At 37.9% G+C, this 22308-nt stretch overlaps 2 protein-coding genes across 6 annotated transcripts; one reads left to right on the top strand and one right to left on the bottom strand.

Annotated features, from left to right (window-relative positions):
- Positions 1-300: 300 nt before the first annotated feature.
- Positions 301-8438, bottom strand: LOC111247028 (uncharacterized). Of its 4 annotated transcripts, none has more exons than XM_022797552.2 (8): positions 8109-8436; positions 4566-4763; positions 4249-4317; positions 3811-3918; positions 3609-3699; positions 3284-3337; positions 2715-2819; positions 301-1686 (listed from the first exon to the last, which is right to left on the bottom strand). In XM_022797552.2, the coding sequence occupies exons 2-8, from the start codon at positions 4652-4654 to the stop codon at positions 1549-1551; spliced, it is 654 nt and encodes a 217-aa protein (XP_022653287.1). In that variant the 5' UTR covers positions 4655-4763; positions 8109-8436; the 3' UTR covers positions 301-1548. The 4 variants fall into 4 exon arrangements, with proteins under 4 accessions (XP_022653287.1, XP_022653286.1, XP_022653289.1 ...); XM_022797551.2 differs by having other exon boundaries at positions 8180-8436; XM_022797554.2 differs by lacking the exon at positions 8109-8436 and adding an exon at positions 4877-6978.
- Positions 8439-8780: 342 nt separating this feature from the next.
- On the top strand, positions 8781-16524 carry LOC111247027 (uncharacterized). 2 transcript variants are annotated; one of them, XM_086985250.1, is made up of 8 exons: positions 8781-8940; positions 10342-10469; positions 10819-10915; positions 12225-12380; positions 14306-14429; positions 14799-14892; positions 15015-15178; positions 15375-16524. In XM_086985250.1, exons 5-8 carry the CDS (start codon positions 14306-14308, stop codon positions 15869-15871), a joined length of 879 nt encoding a protein of 292 aa, XP_086841376.1. In that variant the 5' UTR covers positions 8781-8940; positions 10342-10469; positions 10819-10915; positions 12225-12380; the 3' UTR covers positions 15872-16524. The 2 variants fall into 2 exon arrangements, with proteins under 2 accessions (XP_086841376.1, XP_086841377.1); XM_086985251.1 differs by lacking the exon at positions 8781-8940 and adding an exon at positions 9054-9209.
- Positions 16525-22308: the final 5784 nt, after the last annotated feature.

The raw sequence follows: 22308 nt of genomic DNA, 5'->3' as shown, positions 1-22308 counted from the left end.
TTCTTGTATATTTACTTTAATTGAGAAGCGTAATCGTTTTAATACCCTAGCAACAACATCTCGATAAAATGGCAAGTGGTCGTCAATAACGTTCGTTACGCAAACATATTGTAAATGAAATTACTTAAACACCAATGGAAAATTGGTTAGATTATGCAATCGTAAGCACCCTTAATTCCGGGACGCTGTTTACAATGGTGAATGTGGTGCGTTGTGGCAGCATAACCGCCGAATACTTCAAGAAAACTATTAAAGCAGTAGCATATCAAAAAATAACACGACAGTGAAAACACATACACATGTATAACATGTTATTTTTATTACTATTATAATATTATTACTAGTAATATTATTAATAACAAATATTTCCTTTATTTTCTTTTCATTAAAAGCAAATGGGCTTAAACAAACGTCAGGCTTTCATCTGAATTGTAGTGTTTGATTATACATAGTACTAATATAGCGCTGTAGCAGATTCGTCTGCTTTATCAACATTTCACATAATGACTTTGTTAATCTACTTTGTTACTACTTTTTTTCCGTTACTCGTTAAGTTCACTCGTTCAACACTTGCTTCACTGTATTACTTGCTTGCGCAGCACCCAGAGTATAAGTAGCACCTTGGTTGCTGCACATTTAAGTAGTTAGTCCCTTACTTAATTTCCTAGTCCCTCATTGCATATATACCCAAACGCACACTCAAGTGAAATCTAATGGTGCATCTTTATAGGAAACTCTCGGCACGACTAGTCAACGACAGCACTAACCTTTCACGCCAGATGTTACAGCCCCGTAATAATATTTAATTTATTTTTTTGCTTCTCTTTTGTCTGAATGCAAAGTGTATTAGATAAACTTGTATTTTTTTCGTATGTTTACTTGAAACTCTGTCGTACCTACGGACGCGGAATTATCATAAGGACAACAACATAGATTACGCTAAATATTTCGAGTACATTGCTCTGGTGATTCTTACATCGTCATCCAATGCTTGTTTTGATAGCAGCTCTCTTCACCGAGGAACCCTGTTAACCTTTTCTTTTTTTCTATACTTCGGTTTTGTCACTTAGCATATTTTTATATTGCTTTCATGATTCCCCTGTTTTAGGATGTATAATTAGGTATTGTTTGTCGCTGGCTGGGATTTGCCTCTATATCTCTTTGTCCGGCCTATGTGTAGTTAACGACTGATTGTACTTCTAGTTTGTAGGGAAAGCTCAATTTTAGTTTTTGAAATGTCTTACACCAAATCACAATGCAATGTCTCTTAGCTCTTGAATTGGTAAACCAATGTAGGCGCAGTACAGAAGAACTATATAAAAATACATGTATATGTAAGAGGTTTACGTCACAAGGTTCGTACTTTTGTTCATGCACAGTCCTATATGATGATGCGGATTAGGTGTGGCAAGCGTCAAAATTGTGGATTGAAGGGTCTGGCAGTGAGGGGGAGCTATTTGACTTTTGTGGGTGAAGCAAAAAAAGAGCAGGTATTACTGTTTCCGATGTGTGTATGCTTATGATAAATCCGCCTGTGGATCTGGGTGCTTAGATTTTTCCGTCGATCCAGAGACCAAGCAGAACGATAACGACCAGTGCTATAGCTCCGATTATAATCCATAGCCTAACATTTTGAAGCCACATAGCGCGTCGCACACGGACCGTATGAGTGCGGAACGTCAAACTCTGTAGTAAATATAAAATGCGTTATGTTGATTATACATTAGTCGTATTTTTCACGTTAGAGTGCTAGTGCTTACACTTTGTCCACAGTTGAACGCCCATAGTTACCGATAACTTCCTAGTAATCATTAATTATTGATAAGAAGTCAAGATTGCTCGAAAATATATATTCAGACTAAACAAAAGTTACAATACACTACATTCACATAACCAACACTATAAAATTCTTATTCATTGTAATGATATAAGATGACAAATGTATATTTGCCGTTCAGCACAATGATTCAACAAGACAATCTGAATATATTCTGATATGGGTACGGGAATTGTAATCCGTTGTGGTTGAGTAATCCGTTTCAAAGCTGTTTAACAGAGATCGTCACATTTTGTTCGATGTGTTTACCTAATTGATTGTCTTATCTTTTACTTGGTAATATTTACAGTCTCCATTTGATTAATTCTTCAAGTCTACTCTTGCGATATTCAAAAGCATATAACGACATATCTAACAAAGTTCTGGTTTAGATTTCATGTCTCTCGTAAAATAGCTGAATCTCTTAAGAAGGCCTACGGTGAATTATCTTTGCTACAGGCATCGTAGCACAAGTGGTACAATGGAAGTCGAGACGTCTTGCCTCTAAGTCTTGAATTGATAGAGTCGTCGAAAAGATGAAACAAAGAGCGATCGAAAATCATTATTCGAATTTAAAAGAAGGAGAGCGAGAAACATCCTAACGAAATATTTTTTGCATGAATAGAGTCAAGTCTTTGGGTCTTTTCTATTCTGCGTGGTAAAACTGCATTGACGTGAAGCAACGAAAAACAAAAGTAGAAAGAGCTGAAAGCCATACCGCAAGGTCGACATCTAAGGTAGCAAAACGTAAATAATTAAATCGGCATCCAAGGCAGAGTACACTGTAGTTGAAGAGACATACATTATCTTTAGAATATTAAATATCTAGCGCTAATTTTTCACTCATGATCAAATTAATATCCTTTATAATAAAAGGAAAGATAGAGGAACTGGATACCTGATTTTCAAGTGCCTCTGTTTGAGCGACAATGTCTTCAAGTTGGGCTCCTCTCTTTAGAGTTTTCGCGATGTTTTGGTGCATAATACTCTCCACAGAATGAAGCTGCGACAATACATAATAGAGATATCAACAAGTTGTCCAGATAACACGACAGATATAAATATAAAGCTGGCGTAAACGATCTAGCTAATATAGATGAATCGCTTAACTCCTAATTGACTAATAATTGAACACTGCATAACGAAGGCTAATAAATATTCTATTTTATTTTTCTATATTGTAAATAAACTACACAAAACGTATTTTCTTGTTAACCTGTACCACGTGCACCTTCTCAGGTATTGATATCTGAGAATGATCCAACACAGGTAACAGCTCTTAGTTGTCGCTTGAAGCTAACAACCCTTGAGGTTCGTAAGTGTCCTTTTGGGTCTCTTTAGTAATCAAGCTAATGGTAATAATTATGTCAATGTATTTTTACAATTGCTTACGTTCAAATAAAGTGATATTGCATGTCTAAAAGCAAATTACACTGACAGTGAATTTTACTCTCTTTGTCATCGTACCTGTCCCTGTATGACCTGCTGTGGGTCGCCGGAATTACCAGAGTTGAACTTGTCCTAAAGAAAATAATTAAAAGTTGTCATCATTAATGAACGGTCCAATTAAAAAAACGTTTTTATAAACTATATATATTGTAGAAGGTTGCATAGGTGCGAACAAATAGGGTTTTTGAGTGATGCATTGTGAGTGACTTTCAGTAGACATCGCAATCAAAAAGCGCCTAGTATCATAGTTCAAACAGTCTAATAAGGAAACATGATCAGAAGGGGCGTAGATGTATACAGTAAAAAAAATCACCACCAAAAGTTAGCCACCACAGATCCTTACCAATATATCCTTTATAACGAATTTGAATTCCCGATCGAATTCATGCTCTTCTGCGTTGTATGCTCGTGAGGGAAGCGATGTGAGGTTGAACCTGATAAAGGTATGGGAACAGCATTTGATTTGAACCAAAAGCATTTGTTTCTTAAATCACAGTATACAGTTCGATTTGACATGAACTAATCTATTGTGTATAGGTAGGTACCTTTTGGACAATTCAGTTAAAAACAGGAATGGTAATCGTACCCCCGCTTCTGGGATGGCTCCGCAGGCAAACACCACCCCTGATTGAACCTCAAGATGGAACTTGAAGCTGCAATAAGGCGACAAACAAGAAACACCGTAAATCACTATTAGCTATACATTTACAACAGTATTACATATATGAAATAATGCCAGGCCATGCTTTGCTTGGTTGCACTGTCACTTATTCGCACTATAGAACACGAACACGACAAGTCCAAACGGAACGAATCAGATCTCGATAAGTTCATTTCAATATGCCGAGATAACCCGAAAGACTACTCAACTAAAACATACAATTGGCCTGCATACATTTTAAATTAATTAATTAAAATGTATTGGGTCGCTGGAACGTGGGTAGGGCCGTATTAGTGTTACAAATCAAAAATGATATACTCACCTACCGCCATAAAACGACGCCTTTATGTCAGTTTCGGTGCTAAACGTACACAAGAAGTCTGTCAGGTATCTGAATACGCAATAGAAAAACAGTACACACTTTAATTAATTGATGAATAGTGTCACTATTTATAGTGATACTATTCATCCATTAATTATTATCTATATAAGTAGGACATGGCCTATTTTTGGAACGAAACACTACTTCTACCCTGTGAATGCCAATCTATATACCGAATGCTGAAAGTGTAATAATTTTGAATATAATTATATTCCATAGTATCATTTAAAGCACGATAATTGTTTACTCTTTCGTACCGTTCCGCATTCTCAGTCCCCCTTTCGTCCTGGTAGCTAACTAGAACTGTATAGCCCCGACAAATAGCGGCGTATTCTAATTTCGGCATTTCAAAGCTGACAGCTTCCGCAATCCTGTCTGATCCTGTTGCGGTTTCTACCACGCTCTTGTGAAGGCGCAATCAGCAACACGTCGCATTTAGTTAATCCGGACTATTGCTAAAAAGGTGTGACAAAAGTTACGAGAGATGTTAAGTACGCTATTTCACATGTATGCGTGTTTATTAGTAGCTGAACATAAAATATTCGGGTTTTTGCTTTTCCATACTCACATATTTTCGCCAATTTGTAGCGTTTGAGAAAACCTAATCGAATGAATTAATGTTAAACTTTGACTGGAGCATACGCTAATTCATAGCGCTTCAGTGGACGTTTAAAGCTAACTTCTTTTAACTGAACAGTTCGACAAAATAGGTTTGTTTTTTCCCGAACCAATTACACGTTCGTTTAACAACAGGATCAGTCTTCAACATATATCAGCTAATCAACGCTGTTAATAATCGTGCCCCGTATAACGAAACGAGCACTAAGGCATTGTTCACTGAAAACAACACAATGAGTACATTTTATATTTTCATTCGTAAACTTTCATCAGTCAGTTTCCCACGAACTCTTAAGCTATATCTACCACCGCCGCAGTTAAAACGTTTTGTAATACTACTTTAGTACGTTTAGCGGTATTATAAAAAGGTAACGTTTCAAAATTCAGAGAGCGAATGGTAGTCAGATAACGCCACCCATGTTTCTTGCTCAACATTCGAATCAACTTGAACTTAGGAAGCCTGCTATAGAGTATATCATTTTATGAATGCATGTGCGTCGGCGCACTGGGTTCGCGTGTTTAATAGGTAGGCAAACTCGATTCCTACACAGGCCAAATAATCACAGCTGAGGCCGGTTAGTAGGCATACGATACATCATACTGGGACATGCGAAAATCGTATTTGATTGCTATATGGCAACCTACGGTATAGAATGTGAATGCTCAATCCAAATGTCAGAACGAGTAGGTAGCAGACAGGAATCGAAAACACAATTAAGCTTATTTATTTCGAAATAAAATAATTAAACTCCACCGGACGCCCTGACACTGTCTTGTAAGACATTGAAGTTAAATAGCAAGGAATGTGCGAACACAACAATTCCTACCATTTTGTCAGGAAAAAAATAACTTCTATGGTTACATAAAACTGTAAGGCGGGAAAAAGTAAGTCCATAGAATGTGTCTTTTCGGCATTTGCTAATACTTCAGCTAGTTAACTAGACGTGTTCATCTTATGCATACTATAGGAACTGCCAGACTAAAAGTGAGGCATCTGGTTCTAGTTATATCGACAGGACAAGTTTAGACAAAATGATAATGAAGCTAAACAACTGTGTAAAACGCTCTTGCTTGACTGATGGTTCTCAGATGGGCGATATAGACAGTATACTCTACCCACGATCAATCTAAGATGACTGATCAAAACATAATACAAATGTGATTACTTCTCCGTAATCCCATAAGCGGTAAACCGATCCTAATTTGGTTTAACTACTCAAAGTATAGCGCTTATTATAATGTTTCGTATTGAAGTTATATTGCACAAGTATGTACAGTTGCTTATGTGGTAAGTCAGATATCTCCACTAACAAATTCGACCATCGCTTGCTACGGCTCCATGATGGTCGACCACGTAAATGAGTAGCGCTAATGCCTTTTTGGTTTCCAGATCCGAAATACACTTAGCAGCTTCTTTTCAGCCTCGTTCTATATAAACGTGTATACGTAAAAGAACGCACGATTAGAATAAAAAATAAAGCATATTACATAATCTCCATAAATAGAGGAGGTTATTAAAGAAATCGCAATGATTAACGATCAAATAAAGTATATCAAAGTTGTCCTTTCAACATATAACATGTATCCTTTTTTCACGTGATACCCATACGCGAATAAGTGGACGCGGCCTATCACATTGCTCATTATCCGGTCTAGTATCAGTCTAACGGATTAAAATGCGATTAATAATGATATCACATTCAGTATCGCATATGCTTCCATTAGCTGTGAAAGCCAAAACTAGGTATTGTCTCATGTCGAAAAGAGTTATGTATAAGATTGTTTCGACTGAATGCGAGTATCTGAAACAGTAACTTTAACCTAAAAACAAAGTGCTAACGGAAAATGTCTTAACGTATCGATTTCGTGGCCTGTACCAGGTCCTTTTGTGCAATACAATGTACATTACTAGTCTTGTTTTTAATGGGTATATTATTTTGAATAAATTCTACATGTTAGAGTTGCAATGGTATTCTTAGAACGTATTCAAATTGTCTAAGGTTCATTTGAACGCAATAACTTACTTGCTTGGTAAAGAAGTTAGCTATAGATCACGCTGCTTTTACAAAAAAAAAAGGCAGCAAGATTGCCAAATCTGCTAACAAACATAACCTTATTATTATGAAAAATTTTAAAATGTATTCCGCTTTGGGTTTAAAATAGAAATCCAGATAAGCTTCGTTTGAACGGCGCCGCGATATCTGATAGTGCGACAGGTAGCAGCAGCAGCAGCAGCCGCAACAAGAAAATTGATGGATGACTCACCACTATTGGAAAAGTCAGTTATATCGATAATGAGCCGGTTGTACCCATTCAATGAAAAGAAATTCAGTATTATTTAAATCAAGTTTGTTGTCCGAACAACTTCATAACACTGGATAGGTATAAGTTGGCTAATTTGCGACAACTTATATATGGCGTATAAAAATACAAGAGATGTTTTGCAGCGGTCGGATTAAGAAACGCGCAGGAGATTACCTAAAATATGCGTTTACATCACTTTAGTCATAGAACAACAATTGGATTGTCGTACTCAAGCATAATCATGCCACATGCGATGTACCCCACTCAATAGCTGACCTAATGACACGTAAGGAAAGCTGGCAAAGATTTATATATATGAAAACCGAAACTTAAATCCATTTGATTTCTAAGCAGTGTTGAATTATACGATGACTCATAAGACCTGTCATAATTATCCTGACCTCAGGTGCTTTACCTTCAACATGATGACTTCGACAGTTCATACTATTGTCAACATGGTATAAATAGGTATTCATATGATTAATAGATTGGGCAAAATGGTATCATGGTAACACTCTGCGGCGATTTAAGGTCAGACGGTTGTATACCTGCCAAAATGCGAATTGTCCTCGAAAAAGTGTTACCTACTTCTTTGGCATGTTAATCAAACGGTATAAAAATCAAGTAACTGTCACATCATTTATTAGCCAACTGTAATAGCATAAAGAGTCAAAAGGTGAACGAGTGCGCAGCATCACAACAGTGTGTAATATCTCGCAACGTCGGCCCATAGCCTCCGTCGCCGACAAATTTCTAGCTTTAATTAACTAACACGTCCCACATCAAATTGACAAAAGCTGGTAAATCCCGTACGGCTAGCAACATCGCAAGCGACCTGAATCAAAGTTGTTTGTTGGCAGCTTGTCGCATTTCCTTACGTCGATTCTGTCCGGGCCGCGACATCTGTCATTTTTTTTGTTAGGTCGAAGTAAGGCACCTGCCAACTTACTTTGTTCTTGAGGAATTGTAGAATGGCATAAATGGGAAACAAAAATCAAAATTGGGAGCACTTTTCGCACGACACTTGTCACTGGGCATAGAGCGAATGTTTTGATCGAACGTGAACATTCACTATTTTCCTCTTTGCAAACAGTAAGTTATTGGCATCACCCTAAAAACACACCGAGGCCACTGCCAGATCGCAAGCTGCTACGCAACGCTAACTGCTGAGCTCCGCCTGTTTCGCACTGTTGGGATGCGATTGGTTGCTGATAGACTCATGACACTAGATGCAGTACGCAGAGCAACCAAGGACCTGATCATCAGTCAACATGATAAACACAGTGTCGTTGTAACAGTTTCTTGCCATCATGGTGTAGCGAATTTTTGCAGGGCTAAGACTTCTAAAAGTTATTTGGAAGAGGCCTAAATGCACATTTTAATCATCTGAGGTTTTAAGAATCGGTATTTTGGGTGGGAGAATCAGATGTTTCACAATCTGTAGGTTGCTCCCTATAGTGTTTATAAACTGAATGCACAGTAGTTGATTCATCAGCTTCGTGGTTTTCGTACGAACGATGCAATTGTATCTATTTTATTATAAGTTCGAAAATACTCAAAAACGAACCACACAGAAGATTAGAAGAGTAATTTTGAATTGGTTCATATGTGCGTAAAGGGGGCATCTAGTCGAATGCTTCTTGTCAAACATGAAAGCTTCACTCTTTTTGTTGGCGTCGAATAGGATATTAGTCCATTGTGAGGGATGAGGTTAGTTGGTCCGAGCTGTGATCTTTTGCATGCTGACTGATAATAACTATCTGGAAGTCTTTATTTATATCTACTGACAATGACTCTTCATCCATGATTAGTTACACAAAAGAATGAGTTTTAATAGCGATGCTTTTTGTTATTAGAAATGGACTAGAGACGTACAATTTATGTTGTCGTGATCATTTGTATTTACCGCAATGCACCGTATGAAATGAGCATTCGATTAGAGAACACGCCAAATGCAAACGAACGAACTTTTGTGCAGGGTACGACATCTGCTTACATGTTATACATTCTAATTTATAGGAACCTCACTGAGGTGGTTCCAATGTGCGCAATTCGTAAAAGTTTTTTTTTAACTTTGTGGCACCATTGAGGTAATCTATCTAAAGCTAGTAGTCATAGAACTGGTAAAACATTGCGAACAGTTACGTATTAAGTCGAATGGAAATTTATTTATTGGTTCTTTTGCACTAATTTGTTGAGCCGTTTCTTATTATAAAAGTGGGAACAGTTATGGGCCCCAGAATTGGAGCTGAGTGCCGACTATTACTTCTGCTATTAGAAATTAGAGTTTTATTACTAGGAATTAGGTGTTTACTATTGTTAGCCCATGATCTAGTCACTGGACGATTCTGGCCGAAATATTACACGGATACATCGTCTGCAATAGTCAATTTCGAACTTGCTATAACCTAGATAAATCTAAAACACCAGCTTGTTTTAGACAGAGCTCCAGTACAGATTAGTTGAAATGGACAATACTCAGAAAGGGCTTAGAAAGGTAACCTTTTCGTTTTATGATCTATGGCCAGGTGCAACATTGTACGATTTTCTTAAGATCGCTTGATTCTTTCTAGAAAATCGCTTTCATTTGTGATACTATTCTAACAGTTTTCTATGCTGGTTTGGGCAATAATAGAAGACTACTATCTACTGACACCTTTATTAGCGCTAATATTTTTGTCGATGAGATGCATTTCCCAATCACATTTCATTGTCAGAACAATAAATAGTATGCCATATTTTTTGTTAAGTGTTTAACATTACGATGGAACAGTCAAAAATAATATTCGTGTATATGTCAACAGCAATCAATATTCTTTTTGGTTTCTCTATTAGGATAACTTGTTTAAAATACTTCATGACATAGCGCCCCCTGTGAAGGTCGTTCTAAGAATAAATCGACATAAAAATGCCTGACTTAATTGTCAGGTATCATCGTACGTTTCTCACATGAGAATAACTAAATGTCGCGCACAATAACTATTTACAAATAAAAAAAAATACCTTAGAAAGCCCTAAGGAATCAAAATTAGCCAATAATGAGCATTAAGATTAGGCAGATTTCCAATTATTTCCATAGTTTACCAATATCTTTATTCATTGGCATTCCAGATCCTGATGTCGAGTATACCTTCGTCAAATTTGTCTCCAGAACCGCTCTCTCTAGAAGTTCGTGTTGTGCTCCATTGGTTCATACTGTGGTCGACTGAGCAGCGTTCCAAATTCCTGAATCATCTCAGGTCTATAACATTATTACACTTTTGTTTTGAATTTTACGTCCGGCACTTCTGGCTTTCAGCCCAAAACAAAGTGTTCCCATGCTTGAACTTGAATCTGGACCACCACATGTTTCTAGGATTAACAGCCAAATTTGTTATTTGCTAAGCTACGACGACAACATTATTCCATTACATGCACATTACAGAATACGAATAAAAAACTAAATCTAAAATACGCTCGCTATGTTTGCAGACATACGTACGAACGCTTTACGTACATGCCTACGATAACACGGAAACGCGTATCATTTTAGTAGATCTACAGTCACTGTCATTCAATGGAAAATAAAAGAAGTTATTTTTCTTGCAGAGGCTTCTACGTACCGAGATCACCTGCATTAGAACTGTGCGAAAAGCTAGACCTTCTGTGGACTACATCGGAATCTTCTGACACATTTCAGTGCCAGGTCTGTTCATATAGCATGCTTTTATCTATCTCACCTAATTTGCGGTTATTTCATCAACCTGTTGTACTATGCTCGCTGGGGGCCCAGTTGGCTCTAGATTTATTTTGCTCATGATAAGTGTGTTTTTGGTGTATTTCTATAACGTGATTACGCAACATGTTTAATGTTTGTTGGTAGGCTCCGTTTACTGTAACGCATGTGAATAGGGTGGGTTGGTAACGGACTTATGAAGATCGTACGCAGACCGAGACGCCTTTGTCCGACTTTTAATAGACGTTGCGATTAACGCCGTTCTCAAGGCGCCATCAAAAATTATGTTTAAAAATTTCTATACACACTATATTAAATAATGGTTAAATCTATCCCTCCAGGTTTTTGATAATTTTTTTCTATAGTAAGTAGTTACACATATCAAATGTTGATATGTTATCATCAAATGTTGATGATAACTTTGTTTCTGTTGATGTATTGACTCTGCTGCTGGTACGTTACCAAAGTGCAAAAAGTTTTCTTTTTTTTTCTCTAAATTTTATTACTGAATAATATGTTAAATAAGGACTCTATTTGACTGTTTGATGTGCGTCGGTTGGGGGTGATTAACTTTGTTTCGTGGGACATTACTAACGCTAAAGATTTTACAATTTTTTATACTGGTTTTACGAATATGAGCTTCACATCAACTGACGTACAAACCGTTTGTAAGCAACACAGAACGCAGCGTTTCACATAGGCAAGCGCATACAATATTGGATTTACGGTAACGGCAATACGACAACAGTACGATCTTGGTGTCGCCGCAGCCCGGCTCCAGCGTCACTCGCAGGCTTCTGCTACGTGCCTCTTTTTTCTAATAAACGTATTTTGATTGCGTAGACGTAAAAAGCTAATTATATTTATAGTAGAAATAACATCGAACACCGGCCAGTTGTTCCGCAATAGCTATAACCAACTAACTTCTTCCACAATATAGTTTAAACACCGTTGCTCATGCAATACACGTTGAGCGCACTTCATTAAATGAAGTGCAACCTTCACAAAAATATTACATTCGTACATTTGATTGCAACTCGCGATCCTCTCGCTGTTTTTCACCAGCGGTGCGTCGTTGTGTCTTCAGGTGGAAAATGGGGAAAAAATTTCCACCTCGGTTTGCCACCAACCGAATTAACAATACACTCAATGGGGGATGTTTTCGATAGATAAAAATATTTGCCCAGTCGGCTCTGTGTTGCTCGGGGAGGACTTAAGAACGGAGCACATTTTAGAAGCCCTAATCTGCTTATTATTATCCCTACGTAACTTGTTACAGATAAACTTGTTTGACCAGTATTTTGCTGGCTGGAGCGCAGAAGAAAAACACATATTTATCACCGAACTTTCGGCTCAAGATCCTGTCCTTCTGCACAGATTCAGACAGAGCCTTGGCCTTGTCTGATCGCACAGTTGAAGACCAAAAGGATTTACGGTTTGTTCAAGCATGCTAAATGAGAGCATCATTAATAACTGTTTCTATCTCTAGAACATCTAGTACTTTTAAGAATTGGTTTATTTCTCATAATTAATTACAATCTGTGTATAAGTATTTCCAACACACGTAATTAAGAAGAGTTGCATGTGAAGTCCGAATAATAGATATTTTATCTTCGACTGCCGAAACGAAATTAACCAGTCCAATGCGAAAGTGTCAGGTAAGAGCCTTTATTTACAGGTATTCCTAATGTTCCATTTGCACGAAAGCCCTCGAAGACAGCCAACAGTAGTTGTCACGTTTCGTTATACTTTTGCTCGCCAATTGATAGATCTGACCTGATTAGTTGGTGTGAGAATTGTTCTGAGAATACCTCTGGACCTGGTAGAATCGTCGACGCGCCTGCATCTGTTGTTGTATTAGCATTTGTCGAGTTAGCTGACCTGCATCCGACATATCCTCGTGTTTTATGAATAAATAACTTGTAAACAAATACACAATACTAATTGAACTTAAAAAAAGAATCAGCCCCGCCGTTTTAAGATAGTACCGTTAGAGTGTATATATATAATATTTATGAATATGTAAACAAGTAGAGCGCGCTTTACAGTGCGCTTTAAACGACAGATAATTAGGCACGTGTGTTTGCCATGTTGCGTACATCATTGTTAAAAATTAAAACACTCGACGGCAATACAATACATGCATTCGAACGAGAGGTTTGAGCTAAAATTCCGACAGAGCCGAAAGTCTTGACAATAATGAAGTGGCTGTTTTTGTTTTTCCTCGTATACATGGGCTATTTGCACACCGTTGGCCGTATTGAAAGTAGGCTCTCAGCCTCGATACGTTGATCCTTCAAGGAAGCCAAGCACTAACACAAAAGATTTGCCAATTCTGATAAGGTGATTCACTTATCACTCGTCGAGTTTGCGTATTAAAAAAAATACGTATTCCCTAGCTCGTCTCTTGCGGTTTCATCGTAGCTCGTTTCGCACGGACGGAGATGACCGAGACGACTATGCATGCGGCAATAACTACGCCCGCATCGCGAATCCCGTTGTCATGTCGGACATTTTTCCTCATGATCCTCGGTGGTTGTATTATCGCCGCATTAATAGTTGCCTACAGTCTTCTCTTAGATCGGAGTGGTAGAGCAGCGGAGAATAATGAAGATGTTTTACAATCGGCGCAACATTTTAGAAGGAAAGATTTGGACGTGGCGGCACCGCGCTACACACCGACTTCATTGGATCGCTTGGTCAAATTAAAGCACGCAGCCGAAAATATTCAGCAGGCAAATACAAGCCACGGAAATAACTGAGCACGGATAGAAGCATAAGGGTGTTTAATGTACTAGACCTATTTCCATCCCAAATGTGCACAAATCAATAGTCATAAACATCGACAGCATACTCTTAAAGCTAGCTTAGAAGCGTATCTTATAACAGTCGTCAGTGGGAGACTAGCCTGAGGGTAAGGCTGGAAAGTTTACTAGGATATTGTACCTTAGTATTAGGGTTTTGTTTATTCTTATCTCTTCGGTTATTGATCGCCTTCAAGTTATTTTGATTACTAGTCGAATAAAATGGTTTATCCTGAAGAGTGCTTCGTTTTAACTATAGAAACTTTATTAGATATCTCGATTTTGAAGATGTAGCCCGTGCATTACGGTCATGTTCCACCATTAGTTGAGTCAGTGCGTAGTATTCCACTAAAAAAAATCACACGTTGAAATAGTCAAAGTATAACCGATAAAGTCAATGGAAATTTAATGATATAGAGATATTGCACGAATCATTTGGGCTCACTTTGCAGAGACAGTGACAGGTTCCGTGTTACGGAGTTGCTGATTTAACAATGCAAAAGCGAAGCCAAATTGAGAGAGAATAAGAAAACGTTAACTGGAATCTTATTTACAGATGCAGCATCGCGGGGTCTTGACGCCTCAATCACAACTCCTCTATGTCGTGCAATGGCTTGGTGAATTTAGCGAAATCGAAAAGGATGACTTCCTGCAAGAACTGCTTGAGCTCTACGCACCTGGTAAAAGCTTTGATCGATGGAATTGAATTTAATCTAGTTAGTAAAGCTTGGGACATCACTTTGATATTTTATTATAGAATAGATTAGTCTGACTGCCGTGGTGCGTAGTAATGTCAGTTGACTAATATTTTCCATTGTATTCCCCGTTTTTCTCCATTGTATTGTGTCCCCGGCAATCATATATATATATATATATATATATATATATATATATATGAAGTTGACGTAATCAATATAAGGAACACATTATTGGGCATACATGCGCATTGATAATTTAGTCCGATTGCTTGTGGCAGTGGCATGGTTTATTTCACTATAGTTAAATTATTGTAGTATCTTGACGTTTACAGTGATTTTTCATATTTGCAGGTCAGCTGCCGGTCGGCCAAGTTCTAAAAAGGGCCAAGTTTGAAGATCGACCTCCAAGTCTGTTCCAGTGTCGGATGGATCTTCTCAAAGAATGGTGAGCCCCAGTCAACATTGGCGTGTAATTTGTCATTGATTAATGACTTGTCTACTTCGTGTTAGTCGGTATAATTCGGCCAAAATAAAGATGTTTTCTGTCTGAAATCACTTTGTTCAAAGGTACGAATCGTGGAGTTCTGAGGGTGAGAAAGAGGAACTATTATTTCGGATCAGCGAAGCCGATTCCGAGTTCTTCGAGCGTTTTGACAAATCTCGTTTACTTCCGAACGAAGAGAAGGTGGTAGAGGAGTTTTGGATCCGAAACGGAAGCTGCAATGGCAAAGGTACGTCAGGTCTCCTGACGTAAGTGTTACCGTTATCTATGACATTTTATTTGTGCCTTTAGTTCAAGCATAAACAATGCATTTGCATAATATTATTATAAAATCAAAAACGCGGGATAACGATTCGAGAGGTAGTCCAATAGTTAAATTATACCTGTGTGCGAATCCATACATCCAATTGTTTTCGTTTTTTCAGTCGATGATATTGCAAGTTATAACGGACATGCGGCACCTGACAGCGAAAAAAAGCCCGTCGAAGAAGACAATTTCGAGCAGCAGCCTATGATTTATGCACCCGCTACCTATCGGCTCGAACATGATCAGCTAAGCAACAGCACGAGCGGAAGCTGTTTAAGCAACGACTTACAGGCAAAATTGGAAAACTGCTCAAACCTTTTCACAGAAAATACCAGTAACGAACCGGAAGTAAATAATGCCTCGGTTAAAGAAGAGACGCGTGAATCAGATGTCGAAAAGTCACTATTGATACCGTTAGACATACCAGAATGGAAGCAATCAGAGCTCAGTCAAGAACAGAACGAACAGATTAAGGAGGCCCCCTCAAAGCCCGATTCAGCTCAAGATCTGAGTACCGTAGGCGGTGTTAGTGTAGAAGCGGCCATAGCTGAGCAAGACGGCGTAGTTGTGGCTAGTAGTCAGAACGGCTCTACGGAGCCATTGGAGTTACAATAAACACTTGAAATAGCTGATTTGAGAATAACACATAATTAAGATATACTAGATGATTGTGTGTCTGCCGCCATGGACGCTGGCGGCCAGCAAAATTCTATGCTGTTGGAGATACAAGCATACAATACTAAAGTATGACATAGAATGAGAAATTCATATTTTCCATATGTCAAAAGAACGACACAACGCAGCTTCAATTTCAATTGCTTCCTCTCATGCGTAAGGCTTTATTTTAATTGTCTTTGCATAACTCAGTGAATGTTAGTCAGTTGTTTGTTTCCTTCGTATTTATGATGATTGAGCTATGTGTTAACGAGAAGGGGTGGTTATTTTAGGGGCGTTTGTCAGCTATTCGCCTGGTGAGCTGCGATATCAACATATGAAATATATACATATATGTCAAAAATATTAAACCGCATACATTATTATGACTACGATATCATATGTAAGGCGCGAATTAAGCTGTCGGTAAGGGCCACAGCGGACCTACATAACGACAAATGGCGTTGACTCATATTCCGACGGCAGCTAAATTCATTCCGACTATCCTTACTAGCTTATTGTATAGATATACATTGAAATTTCTAAGTCAATAAAACTATGAATAAACGGAACGCATACATTATATTTTTTAAAAAGGAAAGCGGACTGTGTAACGCGGAAGTGTTGTCACTACTACTATCTATATATTATATATATTATATATTATGAATTCATTCCTCTGAATAATCTGTACTTCTTTTTGCCAGGCCCTGATTTAAGCTACGTCCCGGCCAAAGATTAGGATAGATGCAGAAAACACGTAATTGATCAAGAACGTTGGAAGAGTATAGTGTCGCTCGTGCAATAGTTTCTTGAGTTAAAGAATTGAAATGTTTGTGAACTTCAGTGCGCTTCTCTGCAATATGCGATACCGGTACAGGTTTAGACGTGGCTGGTGGCATTATTCTCCAAGCAGTCCTTTCTTCCTTTGGAGGTTAAGGGCAAATGCATTATGCAGAGCAGACAGCACTGGATTGTGCTTTGTCTGGTACTGTGGAACTCTCACCCACTGAATCCTAATCCTCTTCATCAGCTTGGGCCATGGTTCCCTAAGCAGTCACCTAATGACGTTTTTACACTGGTGTACATTTTATGACAGCGACACAATCGGTCACGGAAGGATTCTCTTAGAAAGCAAGCTAATTGCTTCTCAGAAGTTTTAAGGTCTGCCTGCTATGATTGAAAAACTTTCAAATTTCTAATGAATCATAACAGATTTGCTTTAACAAAATGAATCAAGCGTTTATTGCAATGTTCGTCGATTTTGCATATTGTCCTGTTTGTTTTTCAAAAAGTCACTGGTACATATTTAGTTTGACAGTCTTCCCTCTCCTGCTGGTGCGCTTGTTTGTGATGCTGAGAGGCAAATATACCATTGGGTGATGTGTTATTTTTACTTAAACTTTACACACTGAACAAAGATTTGTTTTCATATATCGTGATCTTCATGATATATATTTGTATATAATATTTGAAAAAAGCGTATGATTCCTGGTAAAAATTACGCGAAATAGCTGAGGCTAGTAACTACCCATACTTAGATATTCTGCTCAAGTGACTTGATATGGTCATAGAAACAGTCGTTTTGACGAACTATGAGTAAGCTTAGGCTTTTCTCGTTCGAAGGTCTCAATTGAGGTTGAACCGTCAACCTGGGTACTTGTGAAGCCCACAAAGAAAATAGATATCTAATGCTTTAGCTTTCAGCGAGTATTTTTATTGTGGACAGCTTTCAACCGATGTTCAACATGCAACCACATAAGCTATGTATGTTCTCTGTAAACATGATTTTCTTTATCTAAACGATATCATGCGTTATGAATTTCAACGCATAGCTCTGCTTCGTCTGTACTTAGCATTACTTAACCTAATAATCGATAAAGATAAAACGAGGTCACTTTGGTAACGTGAAAATTCGTGGGAACCTGCAACTTTTTATTAAACTACAGGTTTTCCATTAAGGTCTGCGTTATCGGAAGTCTCTACAGGTTCAATAGCCTGAGTACCACGCAGCCACACGTTATCAAAGTGAAGTTCGCTATTTGGAACACTTGGTTTGCAATTTTAGTGACATCGATCTATTATGGGGTTGGGAATGAAGGAGATCGCGTGCAATGACGGCAAGTCAACGTCAACCACGTTTGTTTACTTGTTCGCGAACGCCACCTCACGACAACAATGCCTATACCGTTTCGTAAAATTCGATTCCATGCAGTTTGGTTCTCGAATATACGAATGTGGAATGGTTCTTGCAGAAATTGAAACGTATGTGCAGCAAAAGCAGGGATACGTTTACAATAACAACGCGAGAGAGCCTTAAGGACTTTTTGTACTAAAGGTCTATGATTGCTATTTCTGCATAGTGCTCATGATCGCATTTGGTCTTGGTTCTCCTTTGCAGAACCATGACTTTAATTGGTTATTTGTACCTTTTGCTAGATTGGATATTTCAAATTATAAGGAGAGAAAAGGCCAACAAATATGGCGGTTGTTTCGAAAAATGTATAAAATAAGGAGTCAGTGGGCTTAGGAGCTGATTCTTTGCGGTTATTATTTGTATCTTTGGTAATGGCTGGGGTCAGCCGTTTTGGGACGACACTCATCCGCAAAAGAACGAAAAGTAGTGGAACGTGCTATCTGTGGGCAAAACTGTGTAAAAAAAGCATATATATATACATACATATATATAAGTAAAGGCCACCTTTTATTTTACATATTTTGGAATCAGCAAGTCATTTAAGCTAAAGCAAGTCAGATAGAATATGTAAAGATGAACTTTTTTATTGAAAGAAGCTTGCGCGTGGTATCTGTCATTCCAAAAAGTGCCTTCATCTGACATTTGTGGTTCTCCAAGGAAGCTTATTCCAAATAGAATGTAAACTTACGGAATACAGAAAGCTGCACCTCTACTTTAGGAACGTAACAAAAAAAAAAACTTTTGTCGTATGTATTCAACCACGTATGACCTCTACCGAAGTCAAAAACGTCCTTGCTTGTTTGAAGTCGACATCTGCGTTCTTTGTGTGGATTTCTTTTTAGACGATCAGAAAATATTAGCCATGAGGGACAGCGTAGGACATATACAAGAAAAGTGATAGAAATTGAATAAAAAATAATTAAAATGGCTGTATTATTTTATTATACTAGAATGTTAGTACAGACGTTAGCAGCTGTTTTCAAGAAAAGACTATCGATTGCCGATGTGCTCTTTCTGGATTTTTAAATCTGTTTAAGCCCTTGGATTTTGAGACTTTAGGCCCACGATCAGCACAAGAATTATATTGGTAACATTTAAGGTGCAGCACACTTGAGCGAGATTTCAATGGGCGTACGCAGATCGATAAAGCTTTATTTTCAAAAATGATTGGCTAGTTCGGAGGAGGAATATTCGAAAGTGGCGTCGAAATGGTAGAGGTTACGAACTGAGACCTGATAAAAACCGAATGACAGTTTCATTGAACAAACACGCCATTGACGAATGTTTCTATCGGGGGACGGAAATTCAAGTATCTGTCTCCATTTAGATTCTGACTAATGAAAGAGTGACCTCATGCTCCCAGTTTCTACATACTAGTCCTCGGTTATATACTTTAATATCGCTCACATAATCTTCATAGTAATTATATGGGAAAGTGGCAATGAGTCGGACGCCTTTACATCTTGTTTCTCATATAATCACTATGAAGATTATGTGCGCGATATTAAAGCAAGTAACCGAGGACTAGTATACACAGCCCCATTTAAACTCATTTACCCGAAATGCATTAACTCTATTTGAGTTGTTGCAAAAAATGCCCCTAGGCAGGTTTTATATCTGATTGATTTATTATATCTAATCTCTCATCGTTTCGAAATATCAAATATTGTATTTCACTCAGGTTCACTTTGTCCGGTCATTTGGATTTTTTTGCAGGTGGTGGAGTTTTCAGCAAAAGCAGAACGGAACTATATCGTATTATCATATTTTGTTTTTCTTATACATACAAGATGGCGGCTCTCGGCTGTAGCATGCGATTCATCTTGTCAACTCCACAATACTTATTCCTTTGTTACATGAATTTTTTTAAAGATATCCAATAATCAATGTTTTAATAATAATTCTCAATAAATACCTCCTGCTGGCTCATTGCCTTGAAACGTCCTACAATATCTTCTTTAGAAGCCTTAACGGAGACGGACAAATTAATTGAAAAAGCCCGGCTGACTTGCTTTGAATATCGCAGTTTGCACTAATGAAGTTCAATAGAAATTTTTGAACGCTTCAATGTGTGGGAGCTAGAAATTCAGGAGAATCAGCTGGCCTTATTCAATACTTGTACCACTTCTTTGTGATATTTTTCTTAGCATAATAGTCTTATGCCCGCAGCACGTTTCTTAGTTGCTTTATAACACCCTATGTATGGTGGCCCCTAAGGGAAGAATTATTTCCTGCTCATTCTGTTTCTATGTCAGTTTTGAGGTTAAAATTAATAGCTGTCGATAAATAGCAAACCTACTTTACTTTCAAGTGATTATATTATAGCCTAGTCGAGGTGCAGCGATCTTTACTGAACAAACACTACCCGGGCATCGGTCTTAGTGAGAACTTTGAAAAAACTGAATGATTCAAAGTTTATAAACGTATACGCTACCCGAGTCAGGTATGCTCCCTCCATGCCATTTATGACTTGATTTGCTTTGCCATGGCAGACAATGATAACGGACTTCTAACGAGAAAAAAATGGCGCAACGATAATGTCGTCCCCTGTATTTTGATAGGCTTCTGTATCACATATTGCTAAAAATGAATAATCTGAGAACGGATGGCTTACCCTCAGGTAATTAAATGACATCCAAATGAATGCTTAACGGCAGTTTGAGGCATAAAACCCCATAAATGTATAAAAATATATATGTATTAGTTAAAACAGGACAGATAGATGCCGAATAGGTCGTTCATTTTGTTGCTTCAACAGTATAACTCAATTGAAGGTTGAACAGCAGTAGAAACAATTTTCTCGTAAAGCCCCGGAACTTAGATCAAACGTAATCTTACTGGTGCTAAATGGCGTGCAGTAGGCAAACTATTTATTTGTTTCAGTCTAACAACTTATATGTAATTGCTCTAAAGAGATAGAGAGTAAATTTGTGACTATTGATGAAGTAGTCTTAGAAGTCTCTGATGATATCTACTGCATTGGCCTTCCTATTACGTTAAGACAAATTCTTTTTTCAAATTCTCATTCGTACTGCAGCGGGTAGATACTTAAAGAGTCAAACGGCAAAGATGTTCATGAAAATTGTCATTGTTTGAGTTAAGTCATAGAGAGCTGCAGTCATGCAAGTTATGTGATTTTTAAGTTTGTAGAATTGAAATTATTTTCACTTCAGCCTATCGTTCAACTTTAGACACTATCTAATTTAATATATTTAATTTAGAATATATTTTTATAGGGAACCTGTAATATTATATATATATATAAATTATTTCCTATAAGAAGGTTTCTGATATGAACCACCTTGCAACGACATAGATTGCTGGAAGTGATACGGATATGATCTGAGGATACTACCAATCGGTAATTGGTTGTATTCAATCGTAAATTTATGACAGCGTCACGGAAACATTTTCCACGAAAAGTACTGTCGTTAAGTGCGGTCAGTTCTGTAACATGGGAATACGCACATAATGAGAGCAGTCGAAATAAGATTTCGTAAATAGCCCATGTTAGGAAAGATAAGTAGGGAATCGCAATCAGGGTCGTCACCTCAACAATCGCTGACCGTATCGACAAGCCCATATAAGAACTTATATATCATACAATCCAGCTCCTAACGGAACTTTTGCATTTATTCGTACAAAATAGGGAAGGAACTCTTGACAGTATACGCACACTGGAACAGCACTGCCAACGCTAATGTCAAGCACAACTTAGTCGATTTTTCCATGTTGAGACCAGCCCTAGGATGGACCAATGAACGGAAGTTCACACAAGCAATAGGCTCCGATTTCCGTGGATTTGTTTGCTACATATGCGAAACAATTGAGCAATAGCACGGAGGAGAGCTAATTATATTGATCGAGAAGGGCGACTTAGAAAGACCAAGTGGCCAGCAACCCTTGAAATAATGGAACCTGAAGGACAACTAGGCGCCAATATGCGGAACGCTCTTAAACAGCCGGATATGTTGGAAAAGTGAGGGATAAAACTCCGCATGAGACTAGAGCGGTCGACAATGTGGGAACTCGATAGAAAGATGAACCACAACGCGAGTGATGAATTCGCAAATCTATTATTTGTTTCAGTATGATTTGATTTAGAGTACTATCAGATACAATAGAAGCATTAGAACCAACAACTGTAAGAAGCGGATGAGAGTTCCTTAGAACTAGACACATATTTTATTGGCAGTGAGGT

This window comes from Varroa destructor, unplaced genomic scaffold (genome assembly GCF_002443255.2).
Source record: "Varroa destructor unplaced genomic scaffold, Vdes_3.0 BEIS01000003.1, whole genome shotgun sequence".
Taxonomy (NCBI): Eukaryota; Metazoa; Arthropoda; class Arachnida; order Mesostigmata; family Varroidae; genus Varroa; species Varroa destructor.
This window is presented reverse-complemented; position numbering and strand designations above follow the sequence as displayed.